We start from the raw sequence: 20,450 nt of genomic DNA on the forward strand, positions 1-20,450 counted from the left end.
TTTATCAAGTTTAGACATATTTCTTCTATCCTCATCACTCAACTCTTTCATAAAGATCGAGTAAACAAACAAATTGGATTTCATTAATTTAGAAATGGCCGAAGCCGATACAATAGGGACAAACTCACCCTTCAGTTTAATGTCAAGTACAATGGTTCTACCCTTCTCTGTAGTCAATGTCGGTTTCCTCGCCCAATAGTCGACCACGGCGTCGTTCTTGTGGTACCAGGGAATTCCCAAGAGAACATCACAACCTTCCAAAGGCATTATGTAAAAGTACTCATGCCCCAAATACCCCTGACAATGCAACCGAAGTTTGCCAATGATAGGTGTAATGGCTACGTCCCTGCCGGGTGCCGCTAGAATAGCCTCCGCAATTGGTCCCATCCGATCGGAAGTGATCTCAAGCCGCGCCGTCAATTCCGGTGAAATGAAGTTGTCCTTGGCTCCTCCATCAAAGAAGATAAAGGCCTCTTGGTCTTTCACTTTGCCCCAAGCTCGGCAAAGTTCTATACTCTCGTCCATTGTGTTGGGATCGGTACCCACACAATCTGGAACCAGTCCTGTTTTCATCTTGCCTTTTCTTGCACGTTCCTCAGCTGCTCTCGAACTCTCAGGCCTTTCGTCGTCCTTGTCATTCTGTTCTTTCTGTGCCTTTTTGGGGCACTTCGCGGAGATATGTCCAGGTTCCCCGCATCTGAAGCACTTCCCCTCCCTGATGACGTGAGCTCTCTCCTGAGGAGTAAGCTTGAGTCGTGCATCTTTCTTTTCTGAGTTGCTCTTTCTCTTTCTACTTTCATTTGTAGAAGTCTGTTCAACTCTTTGTGTCATGACCTCATCGGTGGGGTAGGTCAAATCGCCAGAGTGAATGACAAAACCCCGTTTCGCATGACTCATCAACTCCTGTATAGAAGCTGACTTCTGTTCCAAGTAGTGATCTCGGATCTCTATAGGTAGACCCAAGGTAAACCGCTCAATCTGTTCTCTGAACGAGATCTTCTTGAATGAAGAGGCGGGTAGAAAAGAGCTCTAGAATCTCTCACAATAAGCGTCCACTGTATCTTTCTTGGTCATCCGAAGATGGTTCCAAGCAGCTCGTATATCGCGTTCATACTCTTGAGTCAGCCAAGAAGAAATAAAAAGCTTCTTAAATTTCAGCCATTTTACTAGCGCAGTCTTGTTTAAAAGAAGCGTGGACCACCAAGTTCGAGCATTCCCCTTAAAGTAAGAGGCAGCTCTGTACGAAACTTAGAGTGCTCTGAGTAGCGTCCTCCCGCGAAAGCGATGTCAAACTGTTGTACAAAAGACAAAGCCTTTGAAGCGTCTCTATATCCCGAAAATATGTCAAATTTAATTGACTGTCCACCTTCCTTAAACTCTCGGACCTTCTTGCCTTTATCTTCCAGAAAGTCATATTGGTTGGCTTTATAAAATTCTTCTTCTTTGCATAAAAGTTGTTGTCGTCAGAGTCTGAACTGTCTGTAGACGAGTCCTTTGTAGAACTGTCACTCATTGGGCGAGATTTAGACTTCTTTGCCTTTTTCTTGCCCTTTTCGAAGCGTTCTTTCTTGCTTCGCTTTTTGCCTTTGCGGTCTTCTTCGCTCGAGTCAGATGAGCTAGAAGAACTGTCAAAAGAAGAAGAAGAAGAACTGGGTACTGCTTCAAATTGAACACGCTTCTTCTGTTTCTTTGCCTTTTCAAATGTCGACTGACGACCCAAATAACCCGAGAAGTCAGTGCCTTTCTTCTGCTTTTTGCCGTGCTTTTTAGCTTTGTTTTGCGCGTCAAAAAGCTGAGCAATCCATGCATCAACCACCTCTTCTAATTCCTTCTCTAAATATTTCTTGTGAGCAGAAGGTTTCTTGAGAGCGGGTTTTGGGGGTGGTGGTGTGGTTTTCTATCACTTCGCATGCACTTCCTGAAAAGAAGTCTCGCCCATATATTTTGCAAATTTTGGGTCCTTCGCAAAATTGAGCATCATCTTTGTTGCATCGCCGATCAATTGCCGACGCTCCATCTCTCGACGCACCGCCTGAGTAGGCCAAGGCGGGCCATACTCCTTGCCAGAATCTTCGTTGTGATCCCTTCCCGCATCTCCAGATGCAAAGGGAGTCGACTGATCCTTGCGTGAAGCCATAGGTGCCGCGGATTAAAAAATTTGGGATCGGATTTCCCGTAGAAGAGAAATTGGCCGTGCTCGGATACCACTATAACAGACTTGGACACTCCAAGTCAAGAATCTACCGCGACAGCACCAAATAACCACTTCAAAACAGTTCACAGTTCACAATTGATTCACACAAGCCCGGGGGAGTTCCGTACCTAGAGATATTGGCCCCGAAGACTGGCGCCCCTTTCGGTATCTCTTTTTGTATTAATCTAAGTTCAAAGTACAAGAGTGTGGGCAGGCGCTCACACTCAGACTCTGCATCCAGATGCTCTGAGTTGTGAGAGGCCCTGCCTGCTTATTTAAAGAGTACAAGGGATGCCAAAAGCAAAGCCCAAAAGCTTCTTTTAAAAGCTGCCCATAAAAACTACCTCTACAATAGGCTTAAAATTTAAAGCATCTTTCAAATTTTAAAGCTCTCTCTCTCAAGCTTGCGTAGAGGAAAAATAAAGCGAGCACGTACGCTGCGCTGCGTAGAAAAAGCAACGCAAAAGCAAGCTTCGCACAAAAGCTGCCACTGGTACTGCCCACGCAACTGCTTTTTTTTCTCGTACAGCACGTTTGGCGCCGCAATTCATGAAGGGTCCTATGGCCAGCCACGTCAACATTCCCCCCCCCCCCATTCCGAGCTCGGCGCCAGGGAATGCGCGTTGTGTGTGTGCACACCACGTCACCTTTTTGTGACACGCCCAATCGACGTGAGGTGGGAAAAAGCAACCTTGGAGTGAGCGCAAGGCCGCCAAGGGGTGCGCCTGCGGAAAAGAGAGGAGCTCGAGTAAAGAGAAGATCCTTCTCTAACACAGATTGCAAGCTAAAGAAGAACCTCAAGACCCTCAAGAACCTCAAGACTCAAGACCCTCAAGAACCAAGACCCACAAGAACCAAAGTTCCTCGTGAACTTCAGGACCCATTACTTCAAGTGTATGGTTATTACCCGAAGCGGAATTGATACTTCGCATGGAGGTGATGAGCATGGCAGTGGCGAAGAAGAATTTTCCCCACCAGGAGGTTTTTCTAACCCTCCCCCTTCCCCATCTACGCCAAGGATTGCACCAAATCCTATGGAGGCTTTGGTCAAATCGATGATAGAAATGATGCTACACCAAGAAGCGCAACGCCAAGAAAGACAGGACTCCTTGGATCGCAAGCGTGAGCAAGCACGCTTGGCGGCCGAGGAACGAAAACTTAAAAGAAAGAAAAGCAAAAAGAAAGGCAGCTATTGAGCGTGAGCGTGATCAAGCGTGCTTGGCGGCCGAAGCAAGAAAAGAGGCGACCAAAGAAAGACAGACATCCATTGAGCATGAGCGTGAGCAAGCGCGCTTGGCGGCCGAAGCAAGAAAAGAGGCGGCCGAAGCAAGAGAGGCAACCATTGAGCGTGAACGTGAGCAAGCGCGCTTGGCGGCCGAAGCAAGAAAAGAGGCCGCCGAAGAAATGCAGGCAGCCATTGAGCGTGAGCGTGCGCAAGTGCGCTTGGCAGCCGAAGCAAGAAAGACTTTGTGTCCTTTCCGCACGGCCCAAAGAAGCCTTTCCAAGATTCCAGACACTGTTGGCGATCTCCCTCGATGCCATACAGTTCGGTACCAGTACCTCACTTTGAAAAGGAGGGGATGTCAGGTGCACATCTAACCCTGTGTGTACGTGGACAAGCTACTTCATGACAAGGGTTCAGTCCAGTTCAATCAGTTAGCTTAGGAAGTGTTCTGGCACTTTTGTGAGTCTGTTCGCAGACCGTGCATGTTCAGACACTTAGATTAGATGCATATCCTCTGGTTGCACACAACATGATCATCAGATTTCCATCAGAACCCATCAGGAGCATTTTTACAGTGCATAGATCTATTTTTCCTATTTTAGCCATTTTTCACTTATTGTTTTTAAGTGACTTTTGTTGGGAAACTGGGCAGGGCAATTTGAGTCAGGAAGTATATAAGAAACCCTAGCACTAGCACTTTCTGGCAGAAGAGGCAGCAAGGACCAGACATCTGGCAGTGCAGCTTCTCAACAAGACCCCCCCGGCAAGAAGACTCGATGTTTTCAGCCATCAACAAGAAGAGCCAGCGTTTTCCTTCCATTGCAGATCAGCCCTAGCATTTTGCATTTGTAGGCAAACTTGGCGACAGCAAGACTCATCACAGCATTAGCGTTTTTGCAACAAGACACACATCAGCCCTAGCGTTTTTGCAGATTCGTCGCGACAGGACCACAGAAGCATCAGCGTTTTCAGTTTTCAGCATAGACACACCGCAGTAGAAGTTCCAAACCTCGCAGATCTCGCCTTCCCGCAGCAGATCCTCGCCGCACGGTCACATCAGCAAGTGTTTACAGTTTCAGCCCGGAAAACGCAGATTTCAGCATCTGCGTTTTCAGCCCGTCGTCATCACATCGTCGTCATCACCGCCGTCATCGACATAGAGTCAGAATTCAGTAGATACAAGATTTGCAGATTTCAGCCATTAGCGTTTTCAGATTTCAGCCCGTCTCGTCGTCGTCCTCATGTCGACAAGTCCATTGCATTGTAGAGATTTGTGCAATCAATAGTAGACCACTCCCGCCATAGAGTGGGGCCTTCCAGGAGGGTTTGACAACATTCTGGTGTCATATTCTTCTCTCTCTATCTCTCAGTCTCAGCACCTTCATTCACAGTGTTCATCACTTTGTTTGTGTTCATTGCACTCTCTCATTAAAGGAACGGAAGGCTCTCCCTTCCGTAAGTAAAAGGAACCTTGAGCACCGTTCGGAGCACTCATCTTGAGCAAAGTTCAACATTCACTTCCGTTGCACCTTACACGGCTTGTACTGCGTTGATGCAATATAAAGAAATAGCGAAAGGGATGCCAAGGTTTGGGCCAATACTCTCTGGGGTGGAATTCCGCCACTCCGTGTCACATGCCGTATCTCTCTTTCAGTTCAGTTGTTATTGAAGTGCTAAAAGTCTGTTCTTTTCTATTGGCACGTGGTGCTCGTCTTGGGACAATGGTATCAGAGCATCAGGCGTGTGCTTTTTTGAAAGCATATCGGTCCCACCAAAGAACAGCCAGAGCAAGATCGCACTTCCAAAGCTCATTGGAAATTTTAGGTTCGTGCTCCGACCCCAGACTAATTATTAGGCACTGCAACCCTTACTTCATCGCGCATCGGGCGCGCTCCGATCTTCACCGCTCATGTCTTACAAGGCATAAGTCATAAAGATCACTTCCAAGAGAAGGATCCAAGATTTGTTTCGAGTCACTGTTTTTCTCAAAAGCAATGCCACGCAGATATTGATGTCTATAGCTACCAAGCAGCACACTCCAAGGACTTGGCAAGCTTTCAAGAAAAATTTTGCCCGAAGTTATATGGTTTCTGACATCTTCCTTCGGAGTGCAACTTCTAGCAAAGTGGGGTATCCTGAAATGCTTGCCATGGAAACCCTAGCAGATGATAACTTGAAATTTCTCGACATCTCCCAATAAATGTCTCTTCACAAGCAGATGACCTTGGAGGTCCAGTGCGATTGCTATCTTGGGACTACCATCGCCGCCACAGAAACATTGTTTGTCCAAGAGCTGATGGACCATGCTGTGCTCAGCTACGATCCTATGGAATGAACCTAACTCTAATTTTTTGGTGCACGTTTTAGGATGGAAAGTAAGTCGACTTTTCGAGCTCGACTGATGTCGAGATTGCTTTTTAAGTTTGAGCTCTGTTTGAGAACTTGTTTGGTGATCTTGTTTGAAATTTGTTTGAAATGGATGGTATCTGTTTTGAACCTGTCTTAGTGCCGATTTGAACTGTTTGACTCTGGTAAAAATACTAGTTTCAATGGTTGGTGATTTTACTCCCGGGTGGAGTACTGAGAAATGATGTTTGAGAATGCTTGTTCATACTCATGGCCCGGTTATTTGCGGGGTGAGTATTGAAATGTTTGAAAAGTGTTTTTTTACTCATGGCCCGGACCCTTGTGGTTACTTACAAGGGGAGTATTGTTGTTGTTTACTCATGGCCCGGACCTGCATGGTTATTTACAGGGGGAGTATTGAGAAGTTTGAGCAGTGGTTACTCTCAACACCTCCAAACAACGCAAGCTGCGGTCTGGGGGGCGTTTGGTTGTAAGAGGCCTCTATATCTCATGGCCCGAACCTTTTTAGGTTATTTGCGAGAAGAGTGATGAGGGAGTCGTTGAACAGCTCATTGCCAAGACCTGGATGGTTATTTGCAGGGGGAGTGTTCATCGGCGGCTTTATGTTTCTATGGCTTGTAACATGCATATGTGCATTTGTGTTGCATTGTAATGTGCCAACCACTGAATATTCCTAATTGGATAAGATTGCCTAGTATGTACTTTTAGTGCATCAAGACACCCGTGGAAGATCAGTGCGGTCTAGGTGTTATGGCTAATTTTACTACGCCTATCACAAAGTGATGACGTGGCTACGGACAGCAAAAACCCTCATTTCTGCCAGAAACCCTAAAATTCTTGCAAACCCTAATTTTCGGAAATCTCAGAGGCTTTTTTTTTTAATTTTATTTTTTTATTTTTTTTAAATGATGAGCGACGCAAATTTTGCTTTTTCTCTACAATATGAGAGAGAGAGAGAATGCTTTTGCTTTCAAGTTTTGACTCTCTGTGAGAGAGAGAGAGAGAGAGAGCAATTGCTTTTGATTTGAAGCTTTTGGGGCTCTGCTTATGGGCATCCCTTGTAACCTTTAAATTAGTGGTGAGGACCTCACTTCTCAAAGCATCTGGACGCAGAGTCTGAGAGTGAAACCCTAGCCACTCTCTTGTACTTTGATCTGATTAATATAAAAAGAAATACCGAAAGGGGCGCCAGTCTTTGGGGCCAATATCTCTAGGCACGGAACTCCGCCGGGCCAGTGTACATCTATTGTGATCTGTGACTTGTTTTGAAGTGGTTATTTGGTGCTGTTGCAGTTGATTCTTGACTTGGAGTGTCCAAGTTTGTTACAGTGGTATCAAAGCATGGCCGATTTATCTTCTACGGGAAATCCGATCCCCAATTTTTTTCCGCGGCACCTATGGCTTCACGCAAGGATCAGTCGACTCCCTCTGCATCTAGAGATGCGTGCAGGGATCACAACGAAGATTCCGACAGAAAGTATGGCCCGCCTTGGCCTACTCAGGCGGAGCAGCGAGAGATGGAGCGTCGCCAGTTGATCGACGATGCAACAAAGATGATGCTCAATTTTGCCAAGGACCCGAAGATGGCAAAATATATGAACCGGACCTCTTTGAAAGAGGTACAGATGGAGTGGCAGAGAACCACAACACCACTCCCGAAACCCGCTCTCAAGAAACCTTCTGCATCCAAGAAATATACGGAGAAGAAACTGGAGAAATGGTTGATGCACGGATTGCTCAGCTTTTCGACTTGCAAAAGACAGACAAAAAGCACGGCAAAAAGCAGAAGAAAGGCAGTAGCTTCCCGGGATATTTGGGTCGTCGGTCAACATTCAACAAGGCAAAGAAACAGAAGAAGCGTGTCAAGTTTGAAGGCTTACCCAGTTCTTCTTCTTCTTCTGACAGTTCTTCTAGCTCTTCAGACTCGAGCGAAGAAGACAAAAAAAGAAAAAAAGCGAAGCAAGAAACAAAGCTTCGGAAAGGGCAAGAAAAAGGCAAAGAAGGCTACATCTCGCCCAGAGACTGACAGTCCTACTGAGGACTCGTCTACAGACAACTTAGATTCCGATGACGGAAACTTCTATGCGAACAAGAAGAATTTTTACAAAGCCAACCAGTATGACTTTCTCGCAGATAAAAGCAAGAAAGTCCGAGAGTTTAAGGAAGGTGGCCACTCGATCAAGTTTGATACTTTTTCAGGATACTCAGATGCTTCGAAGGCTTTGTCTTTTATACAGCACTTTGACATCGCTTTCGCGGGAGGACGCGATTCAGAGCACTCCAAGATTCGGAGAGCTGCCTCTCACTTTAAGAGGAATGCTCGTACTTGGTGGTCCACGCTTCTTTTAAACAAGACTGCGCCAGTTAAATGGCTGAAATTTAAGAAGCTTTTTATTTCTTCTTCGTTGACGCAAGAATATGAACGAGATATACGAGCTGCTTGGAACCATCTTCGGATGACCAAGAAAGATACAATCAATGCTTATTGTGAAAGATTCTGGAGCTCTTTTCTACCCGCCTCTTCATTCAAGAAGATCTCATTCAGAGAACAGATTGAGCAGTTTACCTTGGGTCTACCTACACAGATCCGAGATCACTGCTTGGAACAGAAGTCAGCTTCTGTTCAGGAGTTGATGAGTCATGCGAAGCGGGGCTTTGCCATTCACTCTAGCAGTCTGACCTACCCCATAGATGAGGCCATGACACAACGAGCCGGACAGACTTCTGGGAATGAAAGTAGAAAGAAAAAGAGCAACCCACAGAAAAAGGATGCACGACCCAAGATTACTCCTGAGGAGAGAGCTCGCTTCATCACAGAGGGGAAGTGCTTTGGATGCGGGGAACATGGACATATCTCCGCGAAGTGCCCTAAAAAGGCACAGAAAGAACAGAATGATAAAGATGACGACATGCCATAGAGTTCGAGAGCAGCTGAGGAACGTGCAGAAAAGGTAGATAGAAAAACAGAACTGGTACCACATGGCGTGGAACCTGCACAACCTGCACCGAATCTAATGAATGAAAGTACAAACTTTGCCGCTTTTGGGGCAAAGTGAAGGATCGGGAAGCTCTTTTAAAGGAGACAAGGCCAACTTCTTTTCACTTGGAATTGGCGGCTCGATTTGGAATTACGCTCGACAGACTGACGCCACAGGCGGAGGTAGTTCGACTGGCACCTGGATGGGCAGTTGCCATTACACCGACCATTGGCAAACTTCGTTTGCAATGACAAGGGTGTTCAGGGCACGCGAGTGACGTTCTACTCAGGATCCCTTGGTACCACAAGAACTATGCCGTGGTTGACTACCGGGCCGAGAAAGCGACTTTGATAAATGAAGGGCTTAGAGATTGTACTTGATGAACTTCAGTTTCTTACTCATTCTTTTGGGAGAGAACTGAACGATGGATAAAGGTTCAATATGTTTTGACCTGATCAAAAGAACGCCAAGATTTTTCTCCACACTCGTGCCGATTGCTTTTCAAAGGGCCTGAAGATCAAACCATTGATCTGATACCTGGAAGCACGCCACCGAATCGGCCACCTTACCGTGTGAGCCGAGTACAGAATGAAAAGATTATGAACCCAGTGAGAGACCTCTTGGAACAGGGTCTTGTCCAGCCTAGTACTTCACTGTATTGCTCTCTAGTGTTGTTGGTATTGAAGAAAGACGGATCTTGGAGAATGTGCATCGATTACAGAGCTCTCAACAAAATCACCATCAAGAACACATTTCCGATCCCTAGGATCGATGATATACTCGACAGGTTACGAGGATCCTCGTGCTTTAGCAGGATTGACTTGAAGAGTGGATATCATCGATCAGGATCGCACCGGGAGACGTCTACATGACAGCTTTTCGGACTACTTTTGGGTTATTTGATTTTTTGGTGATGCCTTTTGGCTTAACCAATGCTCCTGCGACATTTAACCGAATGATGGACAGGACTTTTCGAGAGTACAGGCTATTTGTTGGCACTTTCTTTGACGACATCATTGTTTTCTCCAAGACTGAGGCAGAACACAAAGATCATATGCTTCAGGTCTTTCATGCATTACGAGATCACACGTTAGTGATTAATGCAAAGAAAAGTGATTTTTTCCTACCAAAGATACACTTTTTGGGACACATTGTGTCAGCAGTAGGAGTGCAAATGGACCCGGTCAAGATAGAGACTATCCGTGATTGGCCCGATTCGAGGAATGTCCATGAAGTTAGAAGCTTCTTGGGACTGTGTTACAGGCGGTTCATACGAAAGTTTGCAGAGGTTGCTTCCCCTTTGCATACCTTGACACAGAAAGGAGTACCTTTTTCGTGGGGACCCACAGAGGTGACTGCCTTTTGGACATTGAAAGAGAAATTGACTACGGGACCTATTTTGACTTTGCCGGACTTGCAGAAGTCATTTGAAGTATATTGTGATGCTTGTGGTCGTAGTCTGGGTGCGCCTTGCAGTCTTGATGCAAGAAGGCCATGTCATAGCTTACGAGAGCCGTTTGTTCTCTAGGCCGGAGATGGCAGCACAGATCTATGGGAAAGAGCTTTTGGCGGTTATCCATGCTCTTACTCAGTGGCGGCATTACCTACTCAGAGCAGATTTTACTGTCTTTACAGACCATCAGAGTTTGCGCTACTTCTTCTCACAGAAGCAGCTTTCGGAAAAGAAGATGCGGTGGGCAAACATCTTGTCACAGTTCCACTTCCAGATTGTCCATGTGCAGGGACAAAAGAATGTGGTGGCAGATGCTTTGTCTCGGAAACCGTTGTTCTGGCTATTTCCGCGATACATCATAGGAGCTTCGAGGATATGGTCGATCAGTATGCCACAGACACAAATTTTGCAAATATTTTCACACGGATACGGGATGGGGAGACAGTAGCTGGATACTCCCTTCGAGAAGGCTACTTGATGAAAAAGACTATGTTGTGCGTTACACAGCCGTTGAGGGAAAAGGTTATGACTGAATGCCACTGTCCACCTTTTACGGGTCACCGCGGCATTGCTACCACCATGAAAGGAGTAGAGAGATACTTCTTTTGGCCGTGACTCAAAAAGGACGTGGAAGAGTTGTGCGCAGTATGCCAAAAGGTCAAGTTTGACAGGCATAAGACACAGGGATTGTTACACCCTTTTACCCATACCCACCCGCCCCTGGAAAAGTATTGAAATGGATTTCATTTTTGATCTCCCGAGAACACAGAATGATCACGATGATTTTTCCGATTACATGGCACGTCTGAGACGATTGTTTCAGACAGAGACCCCAGATTTATGAGTTTGTTTTGGAAGGCAATTTGGGAGAACATTGGCACGCAGTTGCAATTCTCATCATCGTTCCACTTGCAGACCGACGGGCAATTTGAGATTGCCAATTCAGTGATTTTAGATTTATTGAAGTCTTGTATCTCGGATCAGAAGATTCAATGGAAAAAGAACTTACCTTTGGTGGAATTTGCCTACAATAACACGATACACTCTTCGACAGGGAAGACGCCATGTGAGATTGTTGAAAGTGTTGCGAACGTCCATCCTTCCTGAGCACGAAGATTAGATATTTGAAGCGGATGAATATTCGCGAGATTTGGATACGGCTTTTGCCAAGGTTCGCGAGACTTTGCAGGAGTCTCAAGAACGACAGAAAAAGGCAGCGGATCGCCATCGTCAAGGCTTGAAACTGAAGGAGGATGATTGGGTGCTCTTACTTTTGAGAAGGCACGCCTAAGAAAGAAAAAGGAAAGGAGAGGCTTTTTCCAAAGCTTAGTATACGATACTACGGACCTTTCCAGATCACTGACAAGATGAATGATGTCTCCTTCCGATTGAAACTGCCAGATACTTGGAGGATTCACAATGCATTGCATGTGAGTCTCTTGAAACCTGTTAAGGGTGATGTGCCTGATGATGGGGAGCCTGATGAGCAACCCGAAGTGGAAGAAAACGAGGAGATCCTTGTTCATGAACAGATTTTGGCACATAACGATACTAAGAAAGGTAAAGTCCGAAGGTGGTTCTTGGTTAAGTTCAAGAACTTTCCTGCATTTGATGCGAAGTGGATGGAGGAGGAGGACCTAGCAGATACTCCTCGGATTGTGAAACTTTACCTCGATGCTTTGGTTTAGCATAGTCTACTCCTAACGGAACCCAGAATTCAGCTTGGCCGGAGATCTGGTGCAGTGGGATGCACAAGAGGGGAGTCACTCCGCTCCCTTGTCAACAGATGCCTCGATCTTGATTTTGATACTAAAGTCACTGATGTCTCTTTGAGCTTCAGGGATACTGAGAGCTCACAGTATTCCGCTTGATGACTTTATGAAATGGAATTCCTGATTATGATACTGATTTGTTCTTGACTTCTTGTGAGTGCAGGAACTGATAGACGAAATGACTGCAGCATTTTGGTCTGATTGATCTCCGATAGACATGGTTGCAATAGGGGTTAGTCAATCGGACATCGTTGAGGTCCTGATTGGACCTAGATGTGATTGCTAGCTACATTGACGATAAATCATGGTCTAAGATCCGAATGAATGTTGAATGTCATGTGATGTCCTGTGATGTCGTGTGATGTGACTGTCGATTTTGTACATGTGCTAGATGTGTGTTCCTAGTACGTAAGTACTAACAGTCAGTGTCTGCTAAGACGGTTAATGGCTTTTGTCGGTTTTGCAGGCGTAATCGCGGTCGATTACAATGCTTTCAAGAGGGGGTATGTCCCAAAGTGATGACGCGGCTACGGACAGCAAAAACCCTAATTTCTGCCAAAAACCCTAAAATTCCTGCAAACCCTAATTTTTGCCAAAAACCCTAATTTCTGGAAATCTCGGAGGCTTTGTTTTTATTATTATTATTTTATTATTTTTTGAAAATGATGAGCGACGCAAATTTTTCTTTTTCTCTACAATATGAGAAAGAGAGAGAGAATGCTTTTGCTCTCAAGTTTTGACTCTCTGTGAGAGAGAGAGAGAGCAATTGCTTTTGATTTGAAGCTTTTGGGGCTCTGCTTTTGGGCATCCCTTGTAACCTTTAAATTAGTGGTGAGGGCCTCACTTCTCAGAGCATCTGGACGCAGAGTCTGAGAGTGAAACCCTAGCCACTCTCTTGTACTTTGATCTGATTAATATAAAAAGAAATACAGAAAGGGGCGCCAGTCTTTGGGGCCAATATCTCTAGGCACGGAACTCCGTCGGGCCAGTGTACATCTATTGTGATCTGTGACTTGTTTTGAAGTGGTTATTTGGTGCTGTCGCGGTTGATTCTTGACTTGGAGTGTCCAAGTTTGTTACAACGCCGGAATACCAAGAGTTTTGATCTGGACGAAAGGAGAAGCCAACTCCTTTATTAAAAGAGCTGAAAGGAAAAGCTAACTCCTTAATAAAAAGAGCAGAATGATTGTCCCTCAGAATGTCCCTCGAAAAAATTTCAGCTAACTTGAGTTGTTTTGTAGATATGCTATAATCGTGGACGCTTACTCTCTTTCAAGAAGGGGAGATATCACAAACTGCTGACGTGTCAAAGCCCTGAAGAATGGAGCCAACTTGCAGATGCCAACCGAGGGGCCTAAACCCTAAGAAGAACAAGTAATAGAAGAAGAAGTCCTACCAGCTTATAAGGACCCCGTCCGATGGGGCCCCAAGTGACAAAGGAATTAAAATAAAGCAAGACCCACCCACACAATGCACGCACATGCAGCTGCTGACCTGGCAGAACTGTACAGATTTCTGCTTTTCACATTGGCAGTGCTGACGTGGCAAAACTGTACGAATTTCCACTTTTTACGCTGGCAATGCTGACGTGGCAGGACTGTACGGATTTCCGTGATTTACACTGGCAGCTTTTGGGCATTGCTTTTGAACCAAATGCTTTTGAGTTTAAAAGCTTTTCACTATAAACTGCTTTTGGGGCCTAGGACCTTTAAATATGAGGCCATGGGCTCATTCTTTGGTATGCTTGATGAAGAAGGTGCAGAGTCAAGAGTTTCGGCTTGTACTATGTTGATGCAATATAAAGAAATACCGAAAGGGGTGCCAAGGTTTGGGGCCAATACTCTCTATGGTGGAATTCCCCCACTCCGGGTCGCGTGTCGTATCTCTCTTTCAGTTCACTTGTTATTGAAGTGCTATGAGTCTATTCAATCTGTTCTTTTCTATTGGCATGTGGTGCCCATCTTGTGACAGATCCAACCTCTTCTCTAGCTCGCAAAACATCATCTATAACCTCATCAACAGTAAACAAATACTCAAAATAATATGAAGCTCTGTCGAGAACCTCATCAGGACCCGTATGCAATCTGTCTGCGTGAGGCTCTAATGGAAGTCCCCTTGGGACGCTCTCAAAAGTGAGCAAAGAAATCCTTATTCATTCTATCCATGTCAAGACCGAAGCGTGATAGGCGAACTCGGATTTCTCACTCTGAATGTGACTCTCTCTCTCTCTCTCTCTCTCTCTCTCTCTCTCTCTCTCTCTCTCTCTCTCTCTCTCTCTCTCTCTCTCTCTCTCTCTCTCTCTCTCTCTCTCTCTCTCTCTCTCTCTCTCTCTCTCTCTCTCTCTAAGCTTGGATACTAGCGAGAAATTAATAGCAACACACGAACAGAAATTGCAAATAACCGTCTGCACTTGAATAGGGAGAGAAAAGAGGAGAGTCGACACAGAACGACAAAGTTCTATACCCATATGCGTTGGCCCAAAAGAATGACGCCCCTTTCGGTACTTCTTTATTATTGCTTCGCACGGGCTTAACTCCCGAGGGTCCAACGCTCTATGAGACTCTCTGTCTAGATGCTCTCAGAAGTGAGAGCCCCAATGGTCCTTATAAACAGTTTAAGGGATGCCCAAAAGCAGAGCCCCAAGAGCATCAATTCTAAAAGCCCTTATCTCCAAAAACAGAAGCTCTCAAAAGCTCGCGCAAATCTACCAAAAGCTACCAACGCAAAACACGAAAATCCGTATAGCCTCCACGTCAACATGTCAACGTGATTCATGGAAATCAAGTTCACGATTGTTGTAATTACTAACGAGACCATCAAGACTTCTTGACTAAGATTGTGCAGAAGGAACCCAACAAGTGGGATGAGAAGCTTTAGACAACACTCTTAAGCATATAGAACATCGCAAAACATTACAACTAGAATGACACCTTTCAAAACTGTGTATGGTATTGAATTCATTGTACCAATGAAATTCATTGTTCTTGTTAGGTTGTCATGGTACAAACCCTTCCAAGATATCATGAAGACTCTAGAAATCTAGGCCTTTCACATAGTAGACATATTGTATTAGTGCTGGCAGATTGCAGCTATGAGCTCTCATACCAAGTGCACTAGATAGTCCCAATCATTAAAAGTTCTTGTGGGATTCTCGAATAGAAAGAATTCAAGGGAATTCTTGTTACATTTTCTACAGAAGTTTGATTAAGTACTACATCATAGGTAAAAATTCCTCGTGAGAGCAAGAGAGACTAAGCTCCGATACCACTGTAACTAGCCGATACCATGTGCCAATGGGAGATCAATGATATAAGTCAAAATAACTGGAACAAATAACCACGGTCTACTACTTCTAGAACTGACACGCAACATGCAGAGTTCTTCTTCGAAGAGAATCGGTCCCCAAGTCGACACCGCTTGCAATCTCTCTTTAATATTCCGCAAAAAAAGTTTACATCAGAGACTAGGGTAAAGGGGCCAATAACGAGATGGGAGCCAATACTGGAACAACTTCAAATTAAACATCAAATATCTTTAAGAAACTTGATAATCATGACGCAAATAGCATGGGGAACGTGGAGTGCATTAGATGAGCTATCTTTTCATGGCACTTTTGTTCAAAACAAATGATTCTATCCCAAGATTGAATCATTTCAATTTAAAATGTCCCACTATTAACTCCTACGTTTTAAAGGTTCTAATACTGGCCCCTTTACCCTATTCACCCCATCTAAGTTACAACCACACATGCCATCAATTTATAGGCTCTTTGAATTCAAAAGCGATAAAAAACATCTACTATTAACAACTTGATCTCAAAAGCATATGATCATTTCACAATCACTTCAAAAGCAATTGGTAAAACAATCCACATTGGAATCTAGTGGAAAAAAGCTTGCATAGAATAAATGCCACGTCATCAACCATGTACGGCCCACATTTTGAACCGTATTTTCCACTAGAAATTGCGGTGGTTTTTGTGTTGACATGGTATCCTCTCAACAGTCCTCTTTGTTTCTACCATATGCTTCGTCTTTGCTCATGTTCCATGGGCTCTCCTCCTCATTAATGGCCATGCCAAATCACTGAGTCGCCACAACTTGCACAATCTTTATGCTTTATTTACAATCATAAGGTTATCATGGATATCCTTGGGTCCATTGGCAATCATACCAATTGTAAGGGTATCTATGTATATCCTTGGGCCAAATTGGAAATTGGTGGTTTCAGCTCGCAATCTTAAACAGCCAACAAGAAAATATAACTACTTGCCCATGCTTAGGATTATAATAAACAAATTCAATCTTTGTGAAATACCTTCCCAAGTCACTCTGAAGATGAGAGACGCAAGCGTGTAACATATCTACATTGGCATGAGACTAATAACATAGATGGTACTTCATCCTAACCTACATGCTAACATCGGCAAATGCCCACAAATGTACACAAGACAACTATTCCTTCTATCCTAAGCAATAGGAAACATTAATCTAATGGATTTGTTCAGCAACGCAAATGCTAATTTGCAAAATCCATCCTGGAATGCAGGTCTTATGAACACGCTAAGCCCGACTACGATCCCCTAACCAAGGCTTTGACATAGGATGAGAAGAATGTGCACATAGAGCCAATGTGCATGCAACATCGATAGCCATGGAGGTACTGTCTATGTTTGCAACAACCCCTTTAACAACAAAGATTAAACTTGCAACTCCCATCACTCACACTTCTTCACACTCAAGCTTGTTCTCATCTATGGCTGCATCATAATGCCTCCCATGCAAGCGATCAAGCTCGCTGATCTATTTCTTCTATTTACCGATCTCTCTTATTCACTGAATACCACTACAGCAGTTGTTGCCAGCATCCTTTTCAAGGACCCCCTTATGGCTCTAGCCATACCTCTATAAGATGATGCATTCATGAGGTGAGAGACGTCTAAAGTTATTACCTATAAGCAGGGCTGAAACACAAACACCGATGAAGCTCCAGAGTTCTTATAAACAGACACCACGAGACTACAGTGCTAGTTAGCCAACAGCAAGTCTTTTTTGGATTTCAATGCATCAAAGTTTCTGAATTGACTCCATAAACAAGATATTTTGTAAGAGTGTTTAATTTATGATTCTTATTAGGCTCTTGTATAATTCACATAGCACCAATTACAACACCATTGCTAACCACATCACAGCAACAAAAATTTACAGGACTTGGTTTCATAGTCAAACAGTCACACAGCTGTCTAGTAAATACTCCTGCCTCAGCTCTAAACAACAACAGAAAGAGAAACATACGTCTTCAATTGCTACACCAAAATGACCAAAGCCTGTTCCAATATCATATTTGTCAACCCCATAGTCTGCAAAAGTAAAGGAAACAAATATAATTATTGAATCTTTCCAAGATAGTGTTAATATTGAGAATGGAGAACCAACTTACTGTAAGTCAGCTCAACCACAAAATGTGAATCTTCAGGGCCGTAACCAAGAAAGGCATTTGTGTATCTCTCTTCGGGCATATCCCGTTTTCGAAGAAGCTTCATGCCCAAGCATTCCGTGTAGAACCTGTGATACAATAGATCATGGTACCTTAGGCATTGCCTGTACACAGTGAAAACTCTTCTACAAAAACCACGCACTTGATAGTTTTTTCCAGATCTCCAACTCTGTAAACAACATGAAGAAGTCGCTTGTTATCTGTTTTGGCCCATTCCAAGGTGCTTTCTTTGCCAGTGGCAGTTCCGGTACCCAAAGTGCTCGCTCTGACACATAAAGGATATGCACTTTTACACTGCTCAAACCTTTGTATCCCGTGAGCTGCAAAAAAACTAGTGTAAGTGTCGACATTGAGGTCTGCCTTTGCTAGCAGATAAACTAGCTGCATTGAGATATATATGTTTCAGGCATACAGAAAAATATATATCTATACATACAGGATGCTAGACATGGCTATATAATGGAAGTCCTGGGTGTCTGCTCAAAACGAAGACCTTGAGTTCATACATAAAGACGTATTAAGTACCTGGACGCTATTTGCCAAACTAAGTAGTAGCCATATGCATGTGGTGGGTCAATGCCTCCTACATAGCACTATGTGTGCACATATATGTGCACGTATATGTGTACATATGTGTGGAAATGCAAATTTAATCACTTTTAGCAACGTACAAGTACGTTAGCTTTCCAAAAGAATTCTGTTCCATGCTTGCTTTCCAACTCCTATGATTCCACACTTCGTATTAACTTTAAATGGGGTAACCAAAAGGAACAAGATATGTAACACTACGCTTTTATAATTGCTTTCATCTCAGATCAAAACATTTGTAGACATCGCACTCGAAACTCAAGCCCTTCTTATAGCATGGTAAGCCCATTAGTCATTGTCACAACCACCATAACTCTCATCTTTAGAACATCATAACAGATATAATTCCAAAATGGTAAAAAAAATATAGCATTAACTAAAACTGCCTTGGGCATTCCACTCATCTAACAAGAATTCAATTGGTCCTTGGAGATTTGACAAAGCATTCCATCTTTTTAGGGCAAGGACGTTGTGAAGGCCGGTGGGAAGTAGCCTTTCCCATGATTCAACAAGTATATCCCAAAACGCAAATCCCAACTGTCTCTTGGACCTTATATTGAAAACAAACAATGAAGAGTCCATCAACCAAAACTCTGTCAACCTTGCCCTGAAAATGTTATATTATATTATCAACAAATAATAAGGCCGCGAGGGCAGAAGAAAGAGCTGCCACTTTCTTTTCAATACAAGTTACGTTTTTCCCGCTTTGATATAGATTGGAAAATCGGCAAGTAGTTTGCAGTTGACTTTCTTGTACGACTGGAAAATCAGTAAGTAGTTTGCAATTGACTTTCTTGCAAACTTGAAGGCATCCTTGGTTCCTTTGTTAATGCACACACCAGCTGTCCCAACCTGTTGTCTATCTTTGTATAACTGCATTTATGATCCTAGGCATGCTATCCAATGGAAACTCCAACATAAACATACTGCAGACTCAACATATTATAGACCTCCGCAAAACACACTGTGAACTCAACATAAGCAAAAACACATACTTTTGTTTGTGTGTGTGTGTGTGTGTGTGTACATGCGTGCTCCATTAAAGCCATTTTGATACTGAACTGATGGTGCATACGAGAAAAAAGAGAAAAATTTGGAAAGAAATCGAAGGACAACCTCGAGAAGACAGGAGAGCGGAAGACAAGCGGGAGCAGGTATGCAGAGAGAGGGCGTGGTGGGGGCTCCTGCTTCTGAGAACGAACAATGAAGGGGGTCCTGCAGAGAAGGAGGAAGCCAAAGCCGCCGCTCGCTGAAGCGCCTGTGCCGATGAGGAGGAGGAGGCAGGAGCAGATGACGATAAACAATGCCGACAGTGGTGGTGCAACGAGGCCATGGCCATGTCTCTCCCTACAAGAATGACATATCCTGCCTTTGCACAACTCTCACTCCCAACATTTCTCACACTTTCTCTAGAGATACCTCATTTGCTTCTAAATATTCCGTCTCTTGTCCTGGCCCTTGGTGTGGGCACACGTGTCCATCAATGGTGGTCCACACTTGCCACATTAATTATGCTTTTCAGACTCTCAATGCACATGCCATGCACATCGAGTTTAGGCTCTGTACAAAGTGCGTGTATGCATCGAGCGCACTTGTAACATTTTACACAGCAGATTGTTCACACTATGGGTGGAACAACTAAAAGCATGCACTGACAGTTCCTAGGCAGCGAATCGACTACGTCTGCTCGTATGGTTGTGATGAGCAAGATGGAGAGGTCAATGCTTCGCCGCGCATAGTGCTGCAAAAGTGCTCGCTCTGTTCTTTGTTCTGGGGGGGTTTGAGGCCGCTCGCTATTTTGTAGGTCTGAAGTGTGCTACCTCTATATTTAGGGTTTAGAACAAAGCAAGCTTTTGGAGCGAGCTTTTTTTCTCTTTTTTCTTAAATTTCATATTTAACAAAAAAAGTTCATTTCAAGAGCTTTTGGAGAGCGATTCTTTTCTCTCTCTCTCTCTCTCTCTCTCTCTCTCTCTCTCTCTCTCTCTCTCTCTCTCTCTCTCTCTCTCTCTCTCTCTATGCGGAACAATAACATGAAGATAAGAATGAAGAAAGACACCATGTACTTCCATTACATTCACGGAAGCCTTTAATAAACAGCTTTTAGTACATACACAAGATTCCAGAATCTGACAAGTGACTTCATTTCTAAATACGAACTAAGAACTGATTACACAAAAAAAAGGAATTGAACATTGCACAAGGCGTCAATCCTCTCCTTCTCCTTCATTCACCACGTTCAAACATTACAACTAGCAGGGATGAACCTGTTTTTGGATATGAAGAGGTTTGTCCCTTTTTCACATTACAATTATAACTACGCCACTTTGGTTTTAGCATTTGGCACAACCCGGTGGTATAAAAAAATTACTACAAAAAC

The 20,450-nt window shown here is 44.0% G+C and overlaps 1 protein-coding gene across 1 annotated transcript in view; it reads right to left on the reverse strand.

The window, feature by feature from the left end:
* The window catches only part of LOC147457093 (lactoylglutathione lyase GLX1-like), a 45,744-nt gene extending 26,276 nt beyond the window's left edge, over positions 1 to 19,468 (reverse strand). The window contains exons 1-4 of the mRNA XM_086512102.1: positions 19,190 to 19,468; positions 17,628 to 17,805; positions 17,429 to 17,553; positions 17,284 to 17,348 (exon numbers count right to left, since the gene is read on the reverse strand). Of these exons, the coding sequence (XP_086368228.1) occupies positions 17,284 to 17,348; positions 17,429 to 17,553; positions 17,628 to 17,805; positions 19,190 to 19,412 (591 nt within the window). The 5' untranslated portion in view covers positions 19,413 to 19,468. The remainder of the gene's footprint in view (positions 1 to 17,283; positions 17,349 to 17,428; positions 17,554 to 17,627; positions 17,806 to 19,189) is intronic.
* Positions 19,469 to 20,450: the final 982 nt, after the last annotated feature.

Source organism: Adiantum capillus-veneris, chromosome 5, assembly GCF_014529385.1.
Source record: "Adiantum capillus-veneris isolate H3 chromosome 5, ASM1452938v2, whole genome shotgun sequence".
Lineage (NCBI taxonomy): Eukaryota > Viridiplantae > Streptophyta > Polypodiopsida > Polypodiales > Pteridaceae > Adiantum > Adiantum capillus-veneris.